Source organism: Numida meleagris, chromosome 1, assembly GCF_002078875.1.
Source record: "Numida meleagris isolate 19003 breed g44 Domestic line chromosome 1, NumMel1.0, whole genome shotgun sequence".
In the NCBI taxonomy this organism is placed as follows: Eukaryota; Metazoa; Chordata; class Aves; order Galliformes; family Numididae; genus Numida; species Numida meleagris.
Window position 1 is genome coordinate 38,253,955 of NC_034409.1, and position 20,317 is coordinate 38,274,271.

The 20,317-nt window shown below is 43.8% G+C and overlaps 1 protein-coding gene across 1 annotated transcript; it reads right to left on the reverse strand.

The window, feature by feature from the left end:
- KRR1 (KRR1, small subunit processome component homolog) lies at window positions 1,245-6,952 on the reverse strand. Its single transcript, XM_021385209.1, has 10 exons — window positions 6,798-6,952; window positions 6,318-6,496; window positions 5,822-5,956; window positions 5,334-5,459; window positions 5,152-5,235; window positions 4,370-4,426; window positions 3,775-3,945; window positions 3,528-3,605; window positions 3,329-3,422; window positions 1,245-1,886 (listed from the first exon to the last, which is right to left on the reverse strand). Exons 1-10 carry the CDS (start codon window positions 6,859-6,861, stop codon window positions 1,744-1,746), a joined length of 1,131 nt encoding a protein of 376 aa, XP_021240884.1. The 5' UTR covers window positions 6,862-6,952; the 3' UTR covers window positions 1,245-1,743.

Consider the following 20,317-nt stretch of genomic DNA (forward strand, 5'->3'; position numbering starts at 1 on the left):
TTCCTATCATGGAACAACATCTAAACTTAATTTTAGCAAACAGGACTTTGCTGCAGGGGCCCTTCACAGTGAAAGGGGCCTCATCCAGTCCAAAATCTAACTGAGGACTCTCCTTCCCTGCACCTCCCCTGGATCCAGTTCAGCTCTGCCTTACCGGCTTCGGGCTCTGCAGATTACTCTGTTGAAGGGTAAGTGTTGTGGGATCACACTGAGAACTGAACTATTGCAGCGCCTCTGGGGGTAGCCCGGGCCTTCAAGAGGTCTGACCTACCCGACACTGAACTCAGGTCTCCCCCTTGCACCATCAACCGCTGCTTATCAGATAACATGTCTAACATGGCTCATCATAGGGCTGGCCTCCCTAAACATATCAGCTTAGTACAGTTTCTGAGATGGGTGTATATGATTTACTTATTTTCTCAGTGAAGCACCTGTTGAAGCAGTACTTTCTTACATGATTTTGTAAGTAATTAAACTGCCATTTATGAATGACAGAGGACTGAGTTTCCTCTTCCCGAAGAAAGCTCCAAGAAAAGACCAGGAAACTGAAAGCATACCAACGTTGTTTCCCCACCAGAGGGCAAGGATTCTAGATCATTCTCCATGCACACGCACATACTGGTTCTTAAACAATCTACATTCTAAATTCTTATTTAGACATGTAACAAAGAAAAGAGCTGTGTTTTCACTGACCAGTTTCAAATAAAAGGCCACTAACCTCAGCAAAGTGAGCTGCAGTGTTCTAGCATAATCGTCTTTAACACGTGTGCAAGTGATCATAATTCCACAGTCTGGCAAAGCACTCAAACACGGTCATGAAACTGGTGTGGCTTGACCACCTACTTACTGTTACATTTGCTTCTTGGACCTCAGATGCATCAACTAAGCGACATCTGCTTTTCTGGTGTACTCTATTTCATCAAAATTTCCCCTTTTAGGAAACTAAAAAACCTCTCTGCTTCCTTCAAAAAAAGGGGAAGAGGCTAAATAAAGTAAAAAGAAACTTCTCATTTCTATGTAAGAAATAAATTAAGAACACATTCCAATAAAGGTAACAACATTTACGTTTTCCCTGCAGCGCACTTGCTTTGTTTAACATTCTGTCTCACAAGATAATGCTAATAAATGACAATTCATTAATGGCATTCAATTAAGATTATGGTTGTCTAATCCTCACACGAAGCTGTGAGCTTGCTTCCAGGAATAGAAGATGTAGGTTTTGCAGTAGATGACTAATTAAAGGATTTAAGGACAACGTATTAAAATAGTTTATTAACATCACGACAAGACACACAAAAAAAATTAGCTTTTACAGAAGTAAAAGCATGATAAAGTAATAAATCTTGCCCATCTTGACAAATTTATTCGGTAGTCTTCCACAGAAGTATTCCACTTAACTCCACTGAGTTCTCTGATCCTTTCTGCTTCACATTCTGCATCAAATTCCTAAATGTTTCTAATATGAAACTTTCCCTTTAGGCAGATGGGTATTATCCAAATACATTCTCACTTCCTTAAAAAATGCGAGAGAGCAGGTTTTGTACACCAACTTTGACAATTTTGCACAGCTGCTCTAGGTCCATTAATTAAAATGGGCTTGTGAAAAGAGAACGATCTTTCTACCTAATATTTTCTTGTCCACACTACACTGACAGCAAGAAGTGGTTTACTCCAAGTCTCAGTTTTTCTGAGTATGAAAACGTTCATTACTGTAGGAGAAAAGTGAGCATCATGAGTGGTGAATTACTTCTTTTTCTTTTTCTTCTTTTCGTCTGCGGCCATTTTTAACTTGACTTCTTCCATAGGAAGTGCTCCTAATTTCTTCTTCTTTGCATTCTTTACTTTTGCCTTGATGGCTTCAATATCAATTTTTTTCTCAGTGGAGGCTAAACAGTAAAAACACAAGGATAAACAGGCACAAATTTTACTTTTCTAATTTTTAACAGCCTGTCAGATTACCACATATGTATTACCACAATCAACTGCATCCTGTAGCATTGGTTAGGACTCAGTTTATCTTCACTAATGATTTTATACACATTCTAATCATTTTTACTGAAACTAGCATTATACACAAACCTCTTTCAGCAGAATTCAAGAATAGTTACATAAAAAATCCTCCACAACTCTATTTGAAAACTGATGCCCTTTACTGCACGCTTAAAAATTATTATCACCCACTTATCAGACCACAGCTGTACTCCAACAAGATTAATACACACACACTCTGCTGGACATGTGTCTATTGGCTTGGTTGGTCTCACATAAAAATAATAAATTAATTATTGACTTCTTATTTCCAGGGAAGCTTTCGTGGCATTTTATATATATATGCACATAACTAAGGTGATGAGCTCACAGACATGCCTGTACCTTTCTTATATTCCTTCCCTGACCGTGCATTAATGAGGGCTGCTGGAAACAGGCTGAGGGAATGAGTGGAAGGGATATGAAACAGTCCTTTGGGCTGATCCCTGCATGAAAACCTTTATAAGAGACTTCTACAGGAAGTGACAGAGGAATAAGAATAAACTATTTCATGTTCCTAAAATGTTTTATGAACATGTTTTATAAGGGCATGTAGTGACAGAATGAGGGGAAGTGGTTTTAAACTGGAAGAGGGTAGATTTAGACTAGATATTAGGAAGAAATTCTTTACTGTGAGGGTGGTGAGACACTGGAACAGGCTGCCCAGAGAGGTTGCGGATGCCCCCTCCCTGGAGGCATTCACGGCCAGGCTGGATGGGGCTGTGAGCAACCTGGTCTAGAGGAAGGAGACCCTGCCTATAGCAGGGGCTTGGAAATGGGTGATCTTAAAGGTCTCTTCCAACCCAAACCATTCTACGATTCTATGATTCATCTACGCTGTGGTATTTTGTCTTTTGGCCAAGAGTCATGAACTTAGGTCCAACTCTGCTATCTCACATAATTAATTCTTACACAGCATCGAGTGTCCTTTTTGGAACTCAGTTCTTCTCTACATAAAAACTATTTCTGTCATTTACTTTTGGAAGACTGAACGACTTCAGCTCAGAACACGTATCAGGTGGAAGAGCACAGCATTTGAGATACAGCACAGTCAGTAGCAGGGTTACTGAAAATTTACTGCTGTTACACACAAAAAAACCTATTTTATACAAATTAGTGCTCCACAATATATAGTGCTTGAGAAACAAATTCTTCAGTTCACAAGAAACTGTAATATACAGTGTATTAATATGTATGTAGTATGACCTTTCTTATTTCCTATGGCTACATTTCCACATAATCACTTAGCCTAGGAGTTAACACTAGAAAGGTTTAGAACAGGAAAAGAAATAAACGTTACCTTTCTTTGCTTTCACAGCTGGCTTTTCCTTTGGTGGGATGAAAGCTTTATTTCTTTCTTCTTGTCTTTTCTTGACTGCATCAGCTTGCTTTGCCTAAAGTTAACAATAACAAGCATGAAGAATGAATAGAGCAGGGCAAAAGGGAGAGAAATCAAAGTCAGAAATCAAGCACTTTTTAACTGGTTGTAACAAATTTACCTTTATCTCTTCCACTCGCTTTCGTTTCTTCTGGCTCTCTTTCAAGAAGTATTCACCACTTGCCAATTCTTTATCAATCTATACAAGAAAAGTTCCAAGAAGCTTTAGAAAATTATACTCTATAAGGCAGATACATAGTATCAGGAAATAAAAACTTGATAGAAAAGGTCTGTCAACTTCATCTTAACAAGAGCAGTATTTCAAATCATGACACACTCCTGCATAACCAAATAAAGTTTCAGCTGACCTGGCTTTCTGGCTGTGGAGGTGGGAATGGTGTGTACTCCTTCTTAATATTTTTCTTCTTTGGTTCCTTGCGTTTTTTCAAGTTCTTCCGCTTGAACTTAGGCAAAAATCTTTCCCAATTTTGTGTCCTCAGTTCAGGATCTTTTGATAATTCACGTTTGATCATCAAAGTCTTCGGTAGTTTTAGAATGTCACAAAGTTAATAAAACAATAGTACTGCAGTAGTATCTAAGAGCTCCAAACTAAAAGTTTTATCAAAGTTTCTTACAGGATATTAACAGTTGAGGATATAATTGTGAACAGAAACAGAAAGGTGAATGTGTCTCAGGATGGGGGCAGTTTAAATGAGCAGGTATCAAGCAAACAATCAAAGGGAAGAAAACACTTTTCTTTTGATATTTTCTCAGATAGTGTCAATGATATGACAACATATCCCAGTAAGGCAGACTATTTTTTTTTTTTAAACAAAAAAAGTACATAACAGAAATTTTGAGAATAAACTCAAAAAGAGTTTACCACATAGAAACATAATTTTTAACATAAAGCTCTATACAAAGACATAATGCTTTTGAAGGTGCACATCGGACCATACTAACCTTAATGTTATATATGGGATGTATATTCTTCATTGTGTCCAGAACAACTTTCCTAACCTGTATTTAATAAAAAACGAAATGAACGGAAAACTCAGCAGGTATTTCATATTCTAATTAATTAGAATATCAAGTACTCTAAGTTTCTTCAAAAATAGAAAATTTCTATTCCCTAGCTGCACCCCAGAACCAAAACCTTTGTAGTCTGAAAAAGCCAGAAAGCCAACTAGAAGGCACAGTGCTTCCAAAATATCATTAGCTATACTGTCGTGCTTCTGATACACTCCAGCATGACCTGTAACCACCACTTTCATACTACCATAAATGTTACATGTCAAAAGCTAAAAAACAATGTATTTTTTCCTATAAAGTTACTAAAAATATATTAGATGTTCATCCATGCCATATGCCATTAACACTGTGGTATACTCACTTAAACCTCTTAACTGAAACTACAGAAATTCTGCATTGTAAGCTACAGAAATAAAAGCCAAAGAAGCAGAAGTAGACACATTATTCAGAAATATGTGAAGGCACCCCTTTGATATCTCTGCTAAACATTACCTTAAAAAACAAAAAACACTTTTATTTTTACGACATTTAGATCTCAGTGACTAACAAAATTCAGGAGCTAAGACTATAGGCATTCACATAAAAGTAGCTTACTGACAAATAGCTGTAAGGACAGCGGAGTAATTCTTGAGGCTGTCAGATTCTGCTTGCAGTCCATGCTAGAGCCAGGGACAAAAGTGGGCTACATAAACTAATCATCTGCCTTCCCTTACCTCTTTTAGCCCACTGAAAGGTCCAAGAGCTGAAACAGTGTTGCCTTGCACCATAATATAACAGTTGGTTAACAGTTCCAGGGCCTAGAACAACAAAAATGAATAAAGTCAACGTGAGCTGAAGGTCTGACACAAATTTGGGTCTAAGATTTTTTTATGGTAACCACACTTATCAGAAATACCTTCAGAGTAGATCCTTTTGGCCCAAGAAGTCGTCCTCTTCTTTTTACAAAACTTTCTCTGTTCCTCACAAGAGAACCTATTTTAATGATGTCACACGCAACATCATCCTGAAGGATACGAACTGCCTGAAAATACAAGCAGCGGGTATTAACATCTGAATCCAGAAGTATTACTCAGAGGAGCCAAGAGACTCACTTCATTTGCAGATATGTTTACCTTAAGTAAGCATTTTCATAGAATTATAAAATCATTCGTGTAGAAGGGACCTTTAAAGGTCATCTAGTCCAACTCCCTTGCAATGAACAGGGACATCTACAGCTATATCACGTTGCTCAGAGCCCAGTCTAGCCTGGCCTTGAATGTCTCTGGGAATGGGGCTTCCACCACCTCTCTGGGCAACCTGTTCCAGTGCTTCACTAGCACTACTTGAAAAACTACTTTGAAAATGTACTAATTTATAAACATTACAATATTATTTGATGCAAACCTGTTCAAATGGAACACTTCTTGCTAGAAGTTTTATTAAATCTCTAGCCCTGATGATTGCATATGGATCAAAAGTCTTCTTAGTAGTAGTGACAGTCATGCTTCCTTCAATTAGATCCAGCGTTGCATTCACATACTGCAATGTGTGAAAATAAACAGCAAATCAATCTCTAAATAAGAATCTAAGATTTCATTTCTGGTAGCATGAAGTTAAGAAACACAAAACTACACACTGCATGCAAATCCATTATACAAAACTCTGAAAATGACTCTCAGCTTAATGACATACAGACGCATACACACACACAAAAAAAAAAAACCCACCAGATTGACAGGCTCTAAGTATCATAAGGCCTGAAACACCATCTCCCTCATCCCCTTTAAAGTTGGCAGATGGCAGACAACAATACCTGCCACTGCAGTAAGCTTTTATGCAAAAGTAACGCCTACATCTCCCAAATAACACAGCACAGCATCACAACAGTAAGTACTCATACATGCTCACTCAGGGCTTTCTGGACAAGTGGCCAGCACTCCTTCAGGTAGGCTTCTCTGTACTTGGGGAATAACGTTGCAAAACTGCTTTCTTCCAGCAGCCCTCTGGGATTGTCTTCTCTGGTAAATGCTGGCTCTTTCCATCCATCCGGCACAGTGAGCAATTCAGACTCATCAACCACTGTAGATTAAAAAACAAAAGTTTGTTTCTCCTTTGTCATCGATGACTATTCCATCTCCTCCCCATTTAACCACAGAGCTTGCGATAACTGAAAGCAGGCACACAGCAGACGGCGCGTTCAATACACTGTTGGAGGCGTTCTGCGTTTCTCCTTATGGAAGTTACTGCTTTTCCAGCCCGCGGCAGGGCCCATCAGCGCCTCAGCGAGCCGCAGGGAAAGGACAGCGGAGCAACAAGGCCAGACCCCGCCGCCAAGAAGCCCCACCGCCCGAGTACAGCTCCCGCAGAGCCCCGCACCCACCTCTGGCCGCTTTCTTCTTGCCGGGGCGCCGCACCTTCTCCTCGGCCGCCTCAGGAGCCGCCATGCTCTCGCTGCGCAAGGACAACTTCCGCCCGGCGCCGGAAGTGGGCGGGGCCACGCGGCATGCCGGGAGCTGGAGTCCCGTGGCGGACGTGTTCCCTCGAGTATCTGTGAGCTCTTGAGGCAGCCGAGCAAGCGCTGCCGGGCCTCCGGAGGCGGTTTCTCTGTGTACGCTCGGGGGAGTGCTCCTCCTGCCTGTCCGTACTTTCCTCGGAGCTCCCTGGCACCGAAGTGCGGTGGGCAGCTGGGCCGGGTACCGCTTGGGTGCTGCGTCTCCACTCAGGCAGCAGCTGCGGGGCCCTAGAGATGGGCTTGGCTGAGAGGCACGCAGCAGATGCTTTCTTTCCTCTTTCATGTCAGACGTTGCTCCCATCCGCACTCCTCGCCGCTGGATGTGCTGCTGTTATGCAGTGCAAAGGGAAAAAAAAAACAAACAGCATCATCAAAATGCAAAGCAAAGCACTTGGGTAAATGTTTGAAGTGCTTTAGTACTTGCAACTAAAGAGAACACGTGTTCCTGACGAGACCTAATTATTTGGTTGAATAACATAGTTTAATGCCTCCTGGGTGATACTCTGCCTCCTCCTCGATCCTCATCCTGTACTTGTACCTCAGCATTTTCTTAAGAATGAAAGTAAGCTCGAGCTTCTTTTGCTGCTTTCATGGGCACCCTGAGAAGCTGGTGAAGAGCAGAGCTGGAAGAGACTCTGGAGCAGGAGTGCCTGAGGCAGGGCAGTGTCCCTGCAAATCTTCATCAAGCCTGCTCACAAAAGCCCTCACTGTGGGGTGTTTAATTATCATCCTAATCTTAGAATCATAGAATGCCTTAAGTTGGAAGGGACCTGGAAGATCATCCAGTACCAACCCCTCCCCCATAGGCAGGGCTGCCCCCACCAGCTCAGGCTGCCCAGGGCCCCATCCAGCCTGGCCTTGAACATGTCCAGGGATGGGGCATCCACAGCTTCTCTGGGCAGTCTGTGCCATTGCCTTACCGTTCCCCTTTTCCTATCACTATCAGACTGTAAAAATTAGGTCCCCCTCCAGCTTTTAAGCTCCCTTCAAGTACTGGAAGGCTGCAATGAGGTCTCCCCTGAGCCTTTTCTTCATCAGGCTGAACAAGCCCAACTCCCACAGCATTTCTTCATAAGAGGTGCTCCAGCCCTTTGATCATCCCCGTGGCCTTCCTCTGGACCCTCTCCAACCGCTATCCCTATTTTCCACTCTACACATAACTGAAATATCGAAAACTCAGTTTTGACACCCAAAGACCCTTCACTGGGCCGCACTGCTGCCTTTACCCGCTGGGTGGCACTGACCACCGCGACAAAAGGAGCAGCCCCAGTGAGCCTCGGTGCCCGAGGAGCGGCAGATCCCCCTGCGCTGCTCTGGCAGTGAGCAGGGGCGAATCGCGGCTTATTCTGGTGAGACGCACCTGGTTCTTCCCCAGCTTGCAGGCTCGCTCCAGGGACGTCTGTCTCCAAGGAAAGGGGAACAGAGCATCCCTGTTGCTCGCCAGCTGAAAATGTAAAACAATATAGTAATTTAGGTTGGAAAAGATCATTAAGATCATCAAGTTCAGCTGTCAAAGCTCTGCACCCCAGTGGGGTCACCCACAAGGACAGTGATGGTGCACAGCCATCCAAACCATAGATGATGCAGCAGCCAGCCCCGAGCTATTGGTGTGTGCAGCTCTCCCATCAATCAGGAGCCTGACAGTGTAATTTGTATCTGGGGAACCTGGAACAATTATAAAACCAACTCAAATGCTGTTTGTTCCTCAAGGTTTCACCCTTAGCTAGCACTGTTGTTCTGCTTTAATTACACCGTAATTAATTGCAACAAAACTGTTTGGAAAGTACATATGTGCACAGCAGAAAGACTCTGATTTTGCAACCTGCTCACCTACAACCACAAGGACTAAACAGGGAATTTATGATTCTGGGTTGATAGAGAACTTGGCATCCACTACACCACCTTCATAGAATCATAGAACCAGAGAATCATGAAGGTTGGGAAAGACCTCCAAGACCATCAAGCCCGACCGCTGACCCAACCCTACCATGCCCGCTCACAGAACTATAGAATCATTAAGGTTGGAAAAGACCAATAATACCACCAAGTCCAACCATCAGCCCATTCCCACCATACCCACTGTGCCCACTTCCATCCGGAGGGCCTCCAAATTCTTTCAAAACCAGACCAAGATTCATGAATGTGACTGAGCTATTTTGGATGTAGGAATATTAAGGTGCAGAGTAGCTAATCTCCTTAATTTATCTCCAGGTGGGATCAGCCCACGTGCAATGTGAGGATGAAAGAATATCATGCTACACGGAAGAAAATCTAGCCTAAAACTAAGAGACAACACCAGCAGTTGTGCTTGGAACCTGTGAGTCAGGAAGGCCTCTCATGTCCCATCCTGCCTGGTTCTCTGATGGAGACAGTGACTTTTCAGCTTTCCTCTTAACTCAAATTTTGCAGAGGAGATGAATACAAGGAAGCCACCTCCATAATTCCTGTCGCAGACAGAGTTCTTCCATAGACCCCTCTCCTGCTCCAGTCAGCCCACTTGGGCTCAGACAGTGACAGATTTATATCACTTCTGTCAGTCACTGCTCAGATGCAGTGGCCAGCCCCAGCATGTCTGGCAGTGGCTGGCTGGGAGGTGGGGACAGCTGTCTGGGGCCAGGGACTGCTGTGGGGACAGGGAGATGGAGGTTGCTGCAGGGAGCTCCGGCAGTGCTGTAGCAGGCTGTGGTGGGGCAACATGTTTTCTTAAAGCAGCTCTCATGGAATCACAGAATTGTAGGGGTTGGATCGTACCTTTGGGGATCATCAAGTCCAAGGCCCTGCTGAAGCAGTTTCCCTCCATTAGGCAACACGTACCAATTCCCTTTGTGTGATGGGAGACCTAGGTGCAAAAGGCTCCTTTGAAGTCTTTTGCCTGAATAAAACAGATCACAGTCTAGCAAGACCCCTACATCTGCTGAACCAGTTGCTGGGCTCTGGGGAAACCCAGGCCAGTTCTCTATGTGTGTCTATGTGTGCACACTGCTTTCCCATTAGAAGCAATGCAGACGATGAAACAGCACGGCCACACAGCCTCCCCTGAATGCACTTGAGGCCGTTTGATAAAAAGGGCAGAGCACTGCTGTTAGGCTGAAGGTGCGTCTATTATGCAGCAAAGTAATTGTTTCCCAGTCAGTAGATAGGACTCCAGCCACTTGGCACTTTCTTACGTGCCATTTTCAAATCCAAAAGAGCAACTTGGGATTTTGTGATAATTCAAGCCATCAGATGAGCTCATGCACATGGCATTCATTCACTAGAAATGCCATGCAGATCCCATTCAGCCCCAGCACTCATAAATCCATGTGACACTTTTATCTATTTATAAACTTTTAACAGCAGGTTATGATTGTTATGCAAGCCATTTTCCAGGGATTAATAAGCAGCTTGTGTTGATGGCAGTGAGAAGAGCCATTAACTGCTCTGGGACAGTCATTAATCTGTAGTAAATGCTCAGCATCTGGATCTTTTCTGCGTAATTAAATAATCAATACTGCCTTTTGATTCAAATGACTGGAGAATTGTATCTCAAATTTGTCTTAGCTTAGGGTATTCTTAATTCTTTCAGCTTACGGCAGGGCAGGAAACAGCCACATGGACAAGTGAGAGCTAGTCTGAGAGTGACTGGTTCCTAAATTAACAGCTCTTTCCTGCAAAATACCCCAAGTGATCAAAATATAGTTCAACTGGCTACCAAAACCTATTCACTGGTCATGATACAGGAAAAAAAATGTTGAAAATGTGTTGTCCTTTTCATGTTAATATAAAAGTCCTTCATTATTTGAGTAAAGTTATGGCACCAAGTGACTCAACACTCAGAGGCAGCCTGACAGAATAAAAATAATCAAGCAGAAAGTCCCCGTGCCCAGACAGCTCCAGAAAAGCCCCTTTGATTCATTCTCCATCCTGCTAACACAACCAAGGCTGACATGACTGTGCTCTCCATTTCTCTTTCTTCTTCATTTCTCTCTCTGACAGAGGAGCAAGTCACTTTTCTGGTTCTGTTTTATTCTCGAATTTGCTGCTGAGTGCAGCAATCTGCAGAGGTGCTGACAGATAAAAGTAACAGTGCCCACTGCAAACCACACTGGCGCGGTGCTGCTGCCAACTCTGCAGAGACCCTGAGGAGGGGGAGGTCATCACATGTGGCAGGCAGGAAGTAGGAGAGGAAAACATGACTTTCAGAAGAGAGAAGGAGACTTAGTGTATCATCACAGAATCGTAAGCAAATTCTCAATCTTTTGGGCTCTCTTTTCACCATGTAGCAAATCTGCACCTTCCCACAAGGACTGAGTGGAGAAAAAAACTGCACACCTTCCTGCTAGTTGGGTTAAAGCTGAAAAAAGAGCAAGTGCTTACACAGTCAGATACCTACTAATACTTCAAGGCTGGAAAGCCAAGAGGAAGGTTTTGCAAGAAATGAGAGGAATATCATTGATTCAAGAGCAAAGCTTTCAGATGTAGCTAGCACTTGCAAAGCTAGGCATGGAGAGATAAGGAAAGGGGACAGCGACCATCATAAATTCAGCTCAGCCAAGAACTAGCTGACTCTAGGAGAGTCAGGGCTTCCCTTTGAAAGAGAGCAGAAAGGAGAGCACATGCTATACTCTAAAGAGGAACAAGGAGCTGGAACATGAGAGGGCCACGAAACACAAGATCATCTGAAAGGGCTAGCTGTAAAACCATAGCAAATATAATTTCAGGCAGAAGGAAGTACCCAGAATAAGAAGAAAGAACCAACAGACAGAAAAGATGACAGCTTTGTCTGGGGAAAACCTTGTTGCAATAAAACTGCTGTCACTGAGAAAGGGCTGGAGCCAAATGGGAAAAGGAACTCAGTGTCATTATGAAATCAAAGCAGCAGGTTTAAATCAAAAGGTCTTTGGAGCAGGGGATGTGTCTAATCATGCATCATGCATTGATGGACAGGATGGGGCTTTTTTCGTGACTTGAGCATCTGGGAGTTGTCAGAAAGCAAACAACACACAACAGAAATTGTGCCAGGACGTGAGATACACACAGGGAGTGTGCAGCTGAGAGTGGTCAGGAAAGATCTCCCTGAATTTCCCCCCAAAAATGTAGCTAAAATTATTTTTAATATTGTACCTGAGCAGCCAGGCTTTGAGCACTGCGGATTTTTAGGAATTCACAATAGTGCTGGTGTGTATTATTCTGAAATTTGCAGATAAAATATTCCCTCAGTCTATTTTTCTCTTGTACTAGAATACAGGCATTATTATGCAGATTTCCACTATAGCAAAATTACAGCAGAATAAATAGCTCTGCTATACACGAAGGGGAATCCTATTACATCTTCAGTAACTCCCAGTAAGCATCATCGCTTTTATACCAATTGAAGAGACAGAAAACAATTTTTAATTAAAAATATTTATAGCAGGCATAATACCAACTGCCAGTTTCACTATGCAGTGAATACATTTTGCAGCTGGTACCAATTCTCTCTTATTTCCATGAGGTTAGCCAATATCAGCTGTTCATTAAGCAGAGGACATTTCAGGAGTATCCATATTATAAGCCATAACTAACTGCAAAGTTCTTCCTTTGACAGATTTCAGGAAATCAAGATTGCTTTGCTATGTTATTCTGGGACTTTATAATAAGGAGGTCATTTCCCAGTGATCTGAGTGGGCTGCATCATCAGTTTTATTGAAATCAATCCTACAAACTGCTTTCCAGCAGATAAGAAGATTTTAATTAGCAATATGTCTTTTGTCTCGTATCTGCAGTGGAGTGGGGGGGGGGAACTGATTGCAGCACATCCTTTATTTTACTGGGATAGCAGCATAATCAGAAGGTGTCAGCAGAAGCACGGATGAATTAGTTTTGAGATCCAAAGCCTGAGCTGCAGGCTCCATGGGTGAGCTCACCACTGCCGATGGCACCAGGCAGGCTGGGAGCATAACATGGTGCAGCTCTTCTGACCCGAGGGCACCGTGACAGTCAGTGGGCTTACCCTGAAACACTCATGCTTTTTGTGCCAGAAAGCAGGTAAGACCTCAGCTCCTGCCCTGTTTAAATGTATGTGTCAGTGAATGTGTTATATGTAGCTGTAGGTACCCTGGAAGCAGCTATAAGCCCGTATCCTATGCTGCAGGCAGGGGATCAAGCCCAGAGGACCCTCGCTCCCACATCTCCATTCCTCCTGTCTCTGCATGCCTGAAATCCTGAGCTGCAGTGGTATCCCCACGAGGCTGGTGTCCACGGGGAGCTTTCTCACCATAGAAGCGGTGATTCAGCGGCACGGCTTGTCCTTGGTTCACATTCATGCGACTCAGAGGGAACTTAGTATGCTGAAAGCTACAGCCCATAAAATCTGATATGAAACTCTGCATTTGCTGCATTTACCCCTGAGGTAGCCAGTGAGAAATTCCCCTGTGATTTATCAAAATAGCAGCTGAGAAGTGGCAAACAAAAAGTCTGTTCGTATCCTGCCCTGTGACTTGCTAAATCCTGCATGGTTATTGTTTTTCACTAAAATATTAGCAACCGGTTTCAAAACCCAGAGTTTAGCGAGTTTCATTTCATAACTGAGCATCAAGCCCCTTATGAATCTATGAAGTCATTTACTATATGTGTATCCTTCCACCCGCAGATTTCACAGCACTTTCCCCTGCCCTGGATTCACAGCAACAATCTGGAGCCTGAGGGACACAAGATGTGGAGCAGGGAGAGGCACATCTGCAGGGCAGCAGGAACGGTCCCGGAGGCAATTTGGGGCACCAGGAAGTGATAGCAGACTCTTTCAGAGCACTTTGTGCCGTCCCCTTCCCTTATCAAAGTAAAGATTATGGGTGCAGAGCTTTCTCCAAGTATGGATTTGCACAGGGTAATGGTTTGAGATGAGTTTGTGCACAGCACATCTGTCATGCAGGATGCTAGGTTTGTTGTAAAGTCATATCCGAAGTGGAAGGGAAAGCAACCGAGCTGGTGGGTGGTAAAGTAGCTGCTAAAACAACCATTTTGGTTGAAATATCGCAGACCAAAGTTTGAATGATAAAATTTTGTTTTTGCATGCCACCGGGAGGAAGAAAAGAGGCCATCTGTTCTCCAGGCATCACACATTGTTAAACAAACCACTTGCAGCTTGGCAAATCAGAACATTAGAAGGAAAAAATAAAAAAGCCGACTGAAGATGAGCGTGAATACAAGATGAGTCATTGAAGTTTACCCAAAAGCAACATAAAAATGATGGTCCATGCCAGGAAGCTACGCCAGAGTATTCTCCGGGCCTTGGCTGGCTGGGGCAGAGGCCTAGTGGTGCATTTGCCCACTGCGGAGCCTGGCCAGGGCCGCTTGGCTGCCGGTGCGTGGGGAGCACGCGCATTGGTCTCAGCAGACAAGGGACGCCATTATCACGTACCTCAGCGGGGCTGTCATGTCAACCAAACAGTTGGTTTTGTTTAGAATATGACGTCCGACTGACTGGTGAATGAGGCATTTTGGGTGTCCTGGAAAGACTTTATATACAAACCAGCTGGAATCCCATTGACAGGAACAGCCTCTTCCTTCCCGGCTGCCCCCTGCCCTGTGCTCTCAGTCACAGAACTGGAAGTGACTGAGAGGAGCTCTGAAAGCCTGTGCCTTGGAGCGGTGAAGGCTACTGGTGCTGAACATCTGACAGTTGTTCATTAAGAGAGACCCCGGGCAAGCATTGCATCATTGAGATGAGCTTTTAATACATGAATGGGAAGTGAGAAAACATATTTGTGGGCATTTCAAAAGGCTGTCATACAAGGAGACACCGAGTCTGAGCAGGTTGGAAAAGCTGTCAAGCATTTTGGAAATGTCTCAAATGGACTCATGCTTTTAAAGCACAAAGTTGCTGTAGCAGCTTCCAAAGGAAAGTGAGAAGCAGAAACAGCGGGCAGGCTGTCTTTCTCCAGCACACAGCCAGGCTATAAGGCAGAGGGGAAAGTTACCCAGCTCTGCAGCTCCCCATGCACAGCATCACGGCTGCATCCGGCCACCCCAAAACAAGGCAGCCTTAGTCCCACCTCCTAGTTGCATGAGCTATGTTCTGGGGCTTCCCAGATCCAGGTAATTCTATTACCTCTCATGCCCAGTGAAGGAAAAATGGATTTTCTAGGTGTGAAAAACTACCATATGTTCAAGGACGATTATGAAATGTAAATACGTTTGAACCGATGTTGAAAGTGGACCTCCAATAGCTGGAGATAGTAGAGTGTTTAAAATAATGCAAAGAAAAGGCAGACACATTCAGGAAAGTACTTTTTATTTGATTTTGGAAAGTGTGGGGTTCTGGCTTCTGTAACACAGGCAGAGTGCATCTTGTGCTTCCCAGGTGTTCCAGAAGAGCTGGCTGAGAAGGGAACAAATTTTCAGTAGCTTCTAAAATACCAGGGGAACTACAGGAACTTTAAAGGAAGATGATGAGGTGCTAATTGAAGAGGACAGCTAGAATGTCACTAGCTGACAGCTGTGGACTGGCTGGTTGATTTCCATTCTAGTTGAAACTACAGAGAAGCTTGATGTGAGATTCAGTGATGTACATTTAATTACTGGCACCAGTGTTTTGCAAGAACAAACCTACATTATTTATCATATATTTCACTTTCCCAGTTTACAGTTTTGTCTGATAAAAGACAGTTATGGACTTATGACAGACCCTTAACTTATATATACTAGAACAGATTACACGGATGTTATGTCAAAAAGGTCCACCAATATCAACAAAATAAAAACCCTGTCACATCACAAAGGAAGCAGCCAGTGGATTAAGACCTACCTGACTAACAATGAAGGATAACTCTGAAATGAACTGCTATATTTGTGGTTCAGTCTGTACAGGATCAAGGCAGTGTTTTTGCTGAGCACCTGAAAACAGCTGTAAGAACAATGCAAAGCCAGTGTACGGAAGATGCCCAGGTTGCAAAGTAGATAGGCTGTGATATGGCAGTCATGGAGAGTGTGCTGGGGCACTCACTCAGCTCAAGTCATCTAGACAAGGAGTACTTTAATGTAAGATGATGCAAAAACACACACTTGGGAAGAAGGAATGCTAGCTGGACCCCTGTGGGAAATAGGATCCTGGAAAGAAGTGGCTGTGTGTAGCTTTTGGGAATTAAAAAAGTACAAGCAATACAGCTGAAGTGGTTGGAACAGTGCTGTGACAAATATATAAATAATTTTTACGAAATGTAAAAAGAAGGATAATTCTCAAATGCTCAGGATGAAAATGGTTTCTCCATTTCATCTTCAGCTGAAGATTTGATGCCTTTCTGGATGATATGCTTTACTCTGACACCAGCTATTTAGTTCAATATACGGACAGTCAAACAATATGTAATGGTCTATTCCCAGGCAGTTGCGCTATACCTCGTGGTCCTTTCCTGCCATGAGATCTGTGATCCTCCCAGTTCTCTCCCTGCATTGCATATTAAGTCTTGCACCGTGGAAACCACAAACTGGCTAGAAAATGTCCTCATAAATCACTGCGGTTAAGCAACACTTCTTATTTAGTGTTTGAGGCCATCTCCAAATGAGGAGGGAGGAAATACAGGGAGTCAGCAGGGAAGACAAGTAGTGCCAAAAGCATAACAAAATAGCATTAGGGCTGTGGGCACCCAGCAAGCTCAGCGGGACCCAAGGGCACTGCTGATCACATGGGTCAGATGACCCCATTTCAGCAAGTGCTGGATTGAGACATCCTGCCTGCGTGGCCCCAGAGCCTTTGGCTGTAGGTTTGGGCTGTGTGCTGATCCTTTTATCACGCTTAAGAGCAGGAACTGCGGTCCTGCCAAAATTAGATAAGGGTTAAACAAAAGACAAGGGCACCAGCACATGCTGCTATCAAACAGAGCACTTGCTTGTACTCTTGCATGGTTGGAAATCATCAGCAAATTAGGTATAAAAGGAACAGGCAGCATGTTCCCAGCTGAACTGCTGTAAATGTCACAGCACTTACGTTGGCTCCGCTTCTTCATTTATGTATAAAAAAAGCAGAAGAAAAAAGAAAGAAAGGAAAAAAATATAATATTGCAAAGAGGATTGTTTTTTGAATTAGACAAGTCAAACATTTAGCAAAATCTAATCTGCAGACATTTAATAGTCAGGTCATAATTTGGTGATGGCTAAATGATGGCTGGAGCTGAATGGTTAAGTAGTAGCTCTTCTACATCACTGATAAAAATAGTTGAAATGTGTAAAATATTTCGTATCAAAGAGTAAATGAGAAATGAGATAAAGATATGAAAGTGTTTGACTTCCTTATTTAAATCAGAAAATACTTAGAACTGGATGAAGCTCAGGCAAAAATAAAAGTAATGTTGCATAAGGTACTGTATTGCTGCGCTGGGGCTAGGGCTCTGCCATTATGTTAAGGATCTCCTTATTCACTGATCATAGAGAAACAGTGCTTCTCATTAGGTGACAGAACCCAGCTCTTTCTCTCTTGCTGCTAACTCTGTATCCAAAGGAGAAGTTCTGCAGGAACTGTAAGTGAGGACTATTTCAGCTCACCATTTTTTAAGGGGAAAATTAAGTTTTAAAAGTCCTCCTCAGGAGCTTGTCTGAAACATAGCTTTCTACAGACAGCCTCACCCAAAACAGTCACAAGTGCCTGCTGCTTCCCAAAGCAAGGCCAAATTCTCCTGGTTTCAGTCTGTGGAGAATTCCAAAGTTGGGACAGGTTTGCAAAGCTCTGGGTGCCCGTGTACAGCTGCAGGAGAATGTTGTGTTTCAGGGCAAGCGCTGGGTGGTGCAACAAGGCTCTGCAGTCACCCTAACTGCCAAATTGAAGGGATAAAAACCATGTGAAACACTGGCAGGTGAAACGACTTCCCTGAGAACTAGCCGTGTTCTGCAATCCCCTGAAAGTTTCCGGAGTACTTGGGCATCTCTTGGTCTGTTGGTGAAGAAAGAAGCAGGATGGGCTGCTTCTGCGCTCAGCAATGCAAGCTGGAGACGGGATCCCAAGTTGCTAAAGGGATTTTATGAAATCTCAGTGAGGTAACATCTGTCCATTCAACACAGCATGGATGTGTTAGGGAAACTCCTACATTGTTTTGAGTACCGCAGTGCAACACATGTTCCTTTCATCCAGGAGGAAAATTCTCTCATAATTTATGATGCTGTGTTTGGTAACAAACGGGCTGAGACCTCTCTGCTAGGAATGAGGAACCTTAGAGGTTAATTCCCATGGCACAGGAAGGAGCAGCAGGGATGTTTCACAGAACCCTTCAACCTGTCCTTCCTGGGGCACCACAGCTCTCATCTCTGCCTCAGACAGGTGATGTCAGGGCATACAGTACAATGGGACAACATCTTGATGCAGCAACCTACATACCAGGCTCACAGTCTGGGAAAAAAGACCATGGCCATGCACGCCCTCTGCTACAGCAAGAACGTTTCTTCTCATGAAGACCAGTTTTGCCTCCCTGCCCAGCCAGTGGCTCATGCTTCAAGTTTGGTCTTCAGATGTACTCCACCTTCACTGCTCCTTGTTCTGTGGTGACAGATATCTTTGAGACTTTAAAAACAAGTATTGTTTGAATATTGTCTATCAGTGTTTATCCGGTTTGGGCTGCTATATTGTCCTATGGTAATCCGAAAGCAGGCCATTATGATTTTGAATTAACTTTCAATTCTCTATTTATTTTAAGAAAAAAAAAATGAAGTAAAAATTGTACCTGAATCTGTCAATATGTAAACCCTAAATCACATTTATTTAATAATTCTTGATCAGCTAAATGCCGTATTTGTTTAAATCATACATTGTACTTAACGATTCTAATTACCCCTATGTGGCAGGCACTACAGGGCAAAACACCTGCCATGCCTGCCTGAGGCCAGGTGCCCAAATCCAGCACCCGGCATGCTCAGGGGTAGAGGAGGACGGGGCTTGGCTCACAGTTACTGTGGGGGCAGGGCCCACATGCAGGATGCTGCCTGAGTACAGTGCAGGTGTTTATCCCATTGTGGTGGGCAGCAGCCTCCCTGGATGTCCCACATCTGGAGTCATGCACATCTGGTGGGGCGGGGAGGCTCCTGCCTCCCGCAGTGGGCAACAAGCCCCATCCCTGTGGGGTGCATCCGAGGCCAAGGTACCCACTGAGAAGTGCAACTGACTCAGGTCTTTCTGAACTACCCAGCCAGGCAGTCCCAATACATATGTTTAAGAAATCCAGGGCAGATTTGTAACTTTAGCAGTGAGAAATTGTACAATGTTCTCTGAACAGACCCTTCTGGTCATAACATTTACAGTCCCTTTTCTCGCAGACATTAGGATACAACTGCGGTGATGCTGCATAAGGGGTTGTGTAATGATGGTGCTGTAAGAACATTTCATTCTGACAGCTACTCTCAGCTGTAACCACATCCATGACTGCAAGCAGGGCTTAGACGAATGCACTGTGGAAGAGGTTTTTCTTTCACATAGTCTCTGAAAAAACATTTGAAATGTTTTTCCACAGTTTGTATACACTTTGTACAAGTGGCTAATATCATCTTTAATTTCTGCTTAAAAAGCAACGGCAGCTGAAGTCATTCTACTCCTAAGCTCCACATCCAAATGCAAGAGTGCAATCCTATCTCATGATGGCACAAATCTCATTAGTAGAGCTGTTCTTTCAAATAGTGTCTGAAAAGATGAAAGCTCCATGCAGGACAGTTTGAACAGATTGTGGATCTATTTGAGAAGGCTTTTTGGTGTCCCTGCTTGTAAAGCTGTCAGTGAGCTTTACTGCCGCATGCATTTAACTTCCCCTGAGCACCAGCCCCAAAGCCTCCGTGTTTTGTGACTGCCATTGGTCTTTCAGACACAAAAAATATTGCTTTCTGCTAAAAGATGTGCTTTGTTCCTCTTGTTGGATAAGCAGAATGTTCTGAGAGTCTTAGCATTTCATCATTAACTGCAAAACACAGTTTGTGCACAGCTTACGAAAGAACCAGAGCGAAAAGAAAAATGCATTTACCTCATTGCCCCTGACCCTATGCCACCTGCTATTTTTCACAAAATCGTTACGATGTTTATGAGCCTAAATCAGTATCTTTGGAAAAAAAATGTCTCAGGGCAGCCAAGGGAACAATAAAAATCCCAGGGTTTTATGAATGAGAGGGATTGTCCGGCACTGCCGGGCTGGGATCAATGCAGGGCTGGCAGGGTGCGCTGCAGTGATGCCACAAATGCTGCCATCTGTCACTCTGAGGCTCTCAGAGCACAGGAGGCAGCGGGGAACGGCAGCCATGCTCTGGCACAAGGTGCTCGAGCAGCTCCCGCCTGGTGTTTGAGGCTTCCTTCCTCGCCCTGTGCTTCCTGCTTGCCCTTGGCCGTTTTGGAGGCTCCAGGGCTCGATGTCTTCCACATGAGCATGGTGCGCCGGGGAGAATGCAGAGCCGAGATACCTGCAGCT

What these genes read in the sequence shown, in the direction of transcription:
- KRR1 (XM_021385209.1), bottom strand. Translation starts at nt 6,861, where the DNA reads ATGGCGGCTCCTGAGGCGGCCGAGGAGAAGGTGCGGCGCCCCGGCAAG. An exon ending in CAAAAGGATCTACTCTGAAG is followed by an intron (nt 5,236 to 5,333) that starts GTATTTCTGATA and finishes TTGTTGTTCTAG; the next exon opens with GCCCTGGAACTGTTAACCAA. An exon ending in CTCCACAGCCAGAAAGCCAG is followed by an intron (nt 3,606 to 3,774) that starts GTCAGCTGAAAC and finishes TTTCTTGTATAG; the next exon opens with ATTGATAAAGAATTGGCAAG.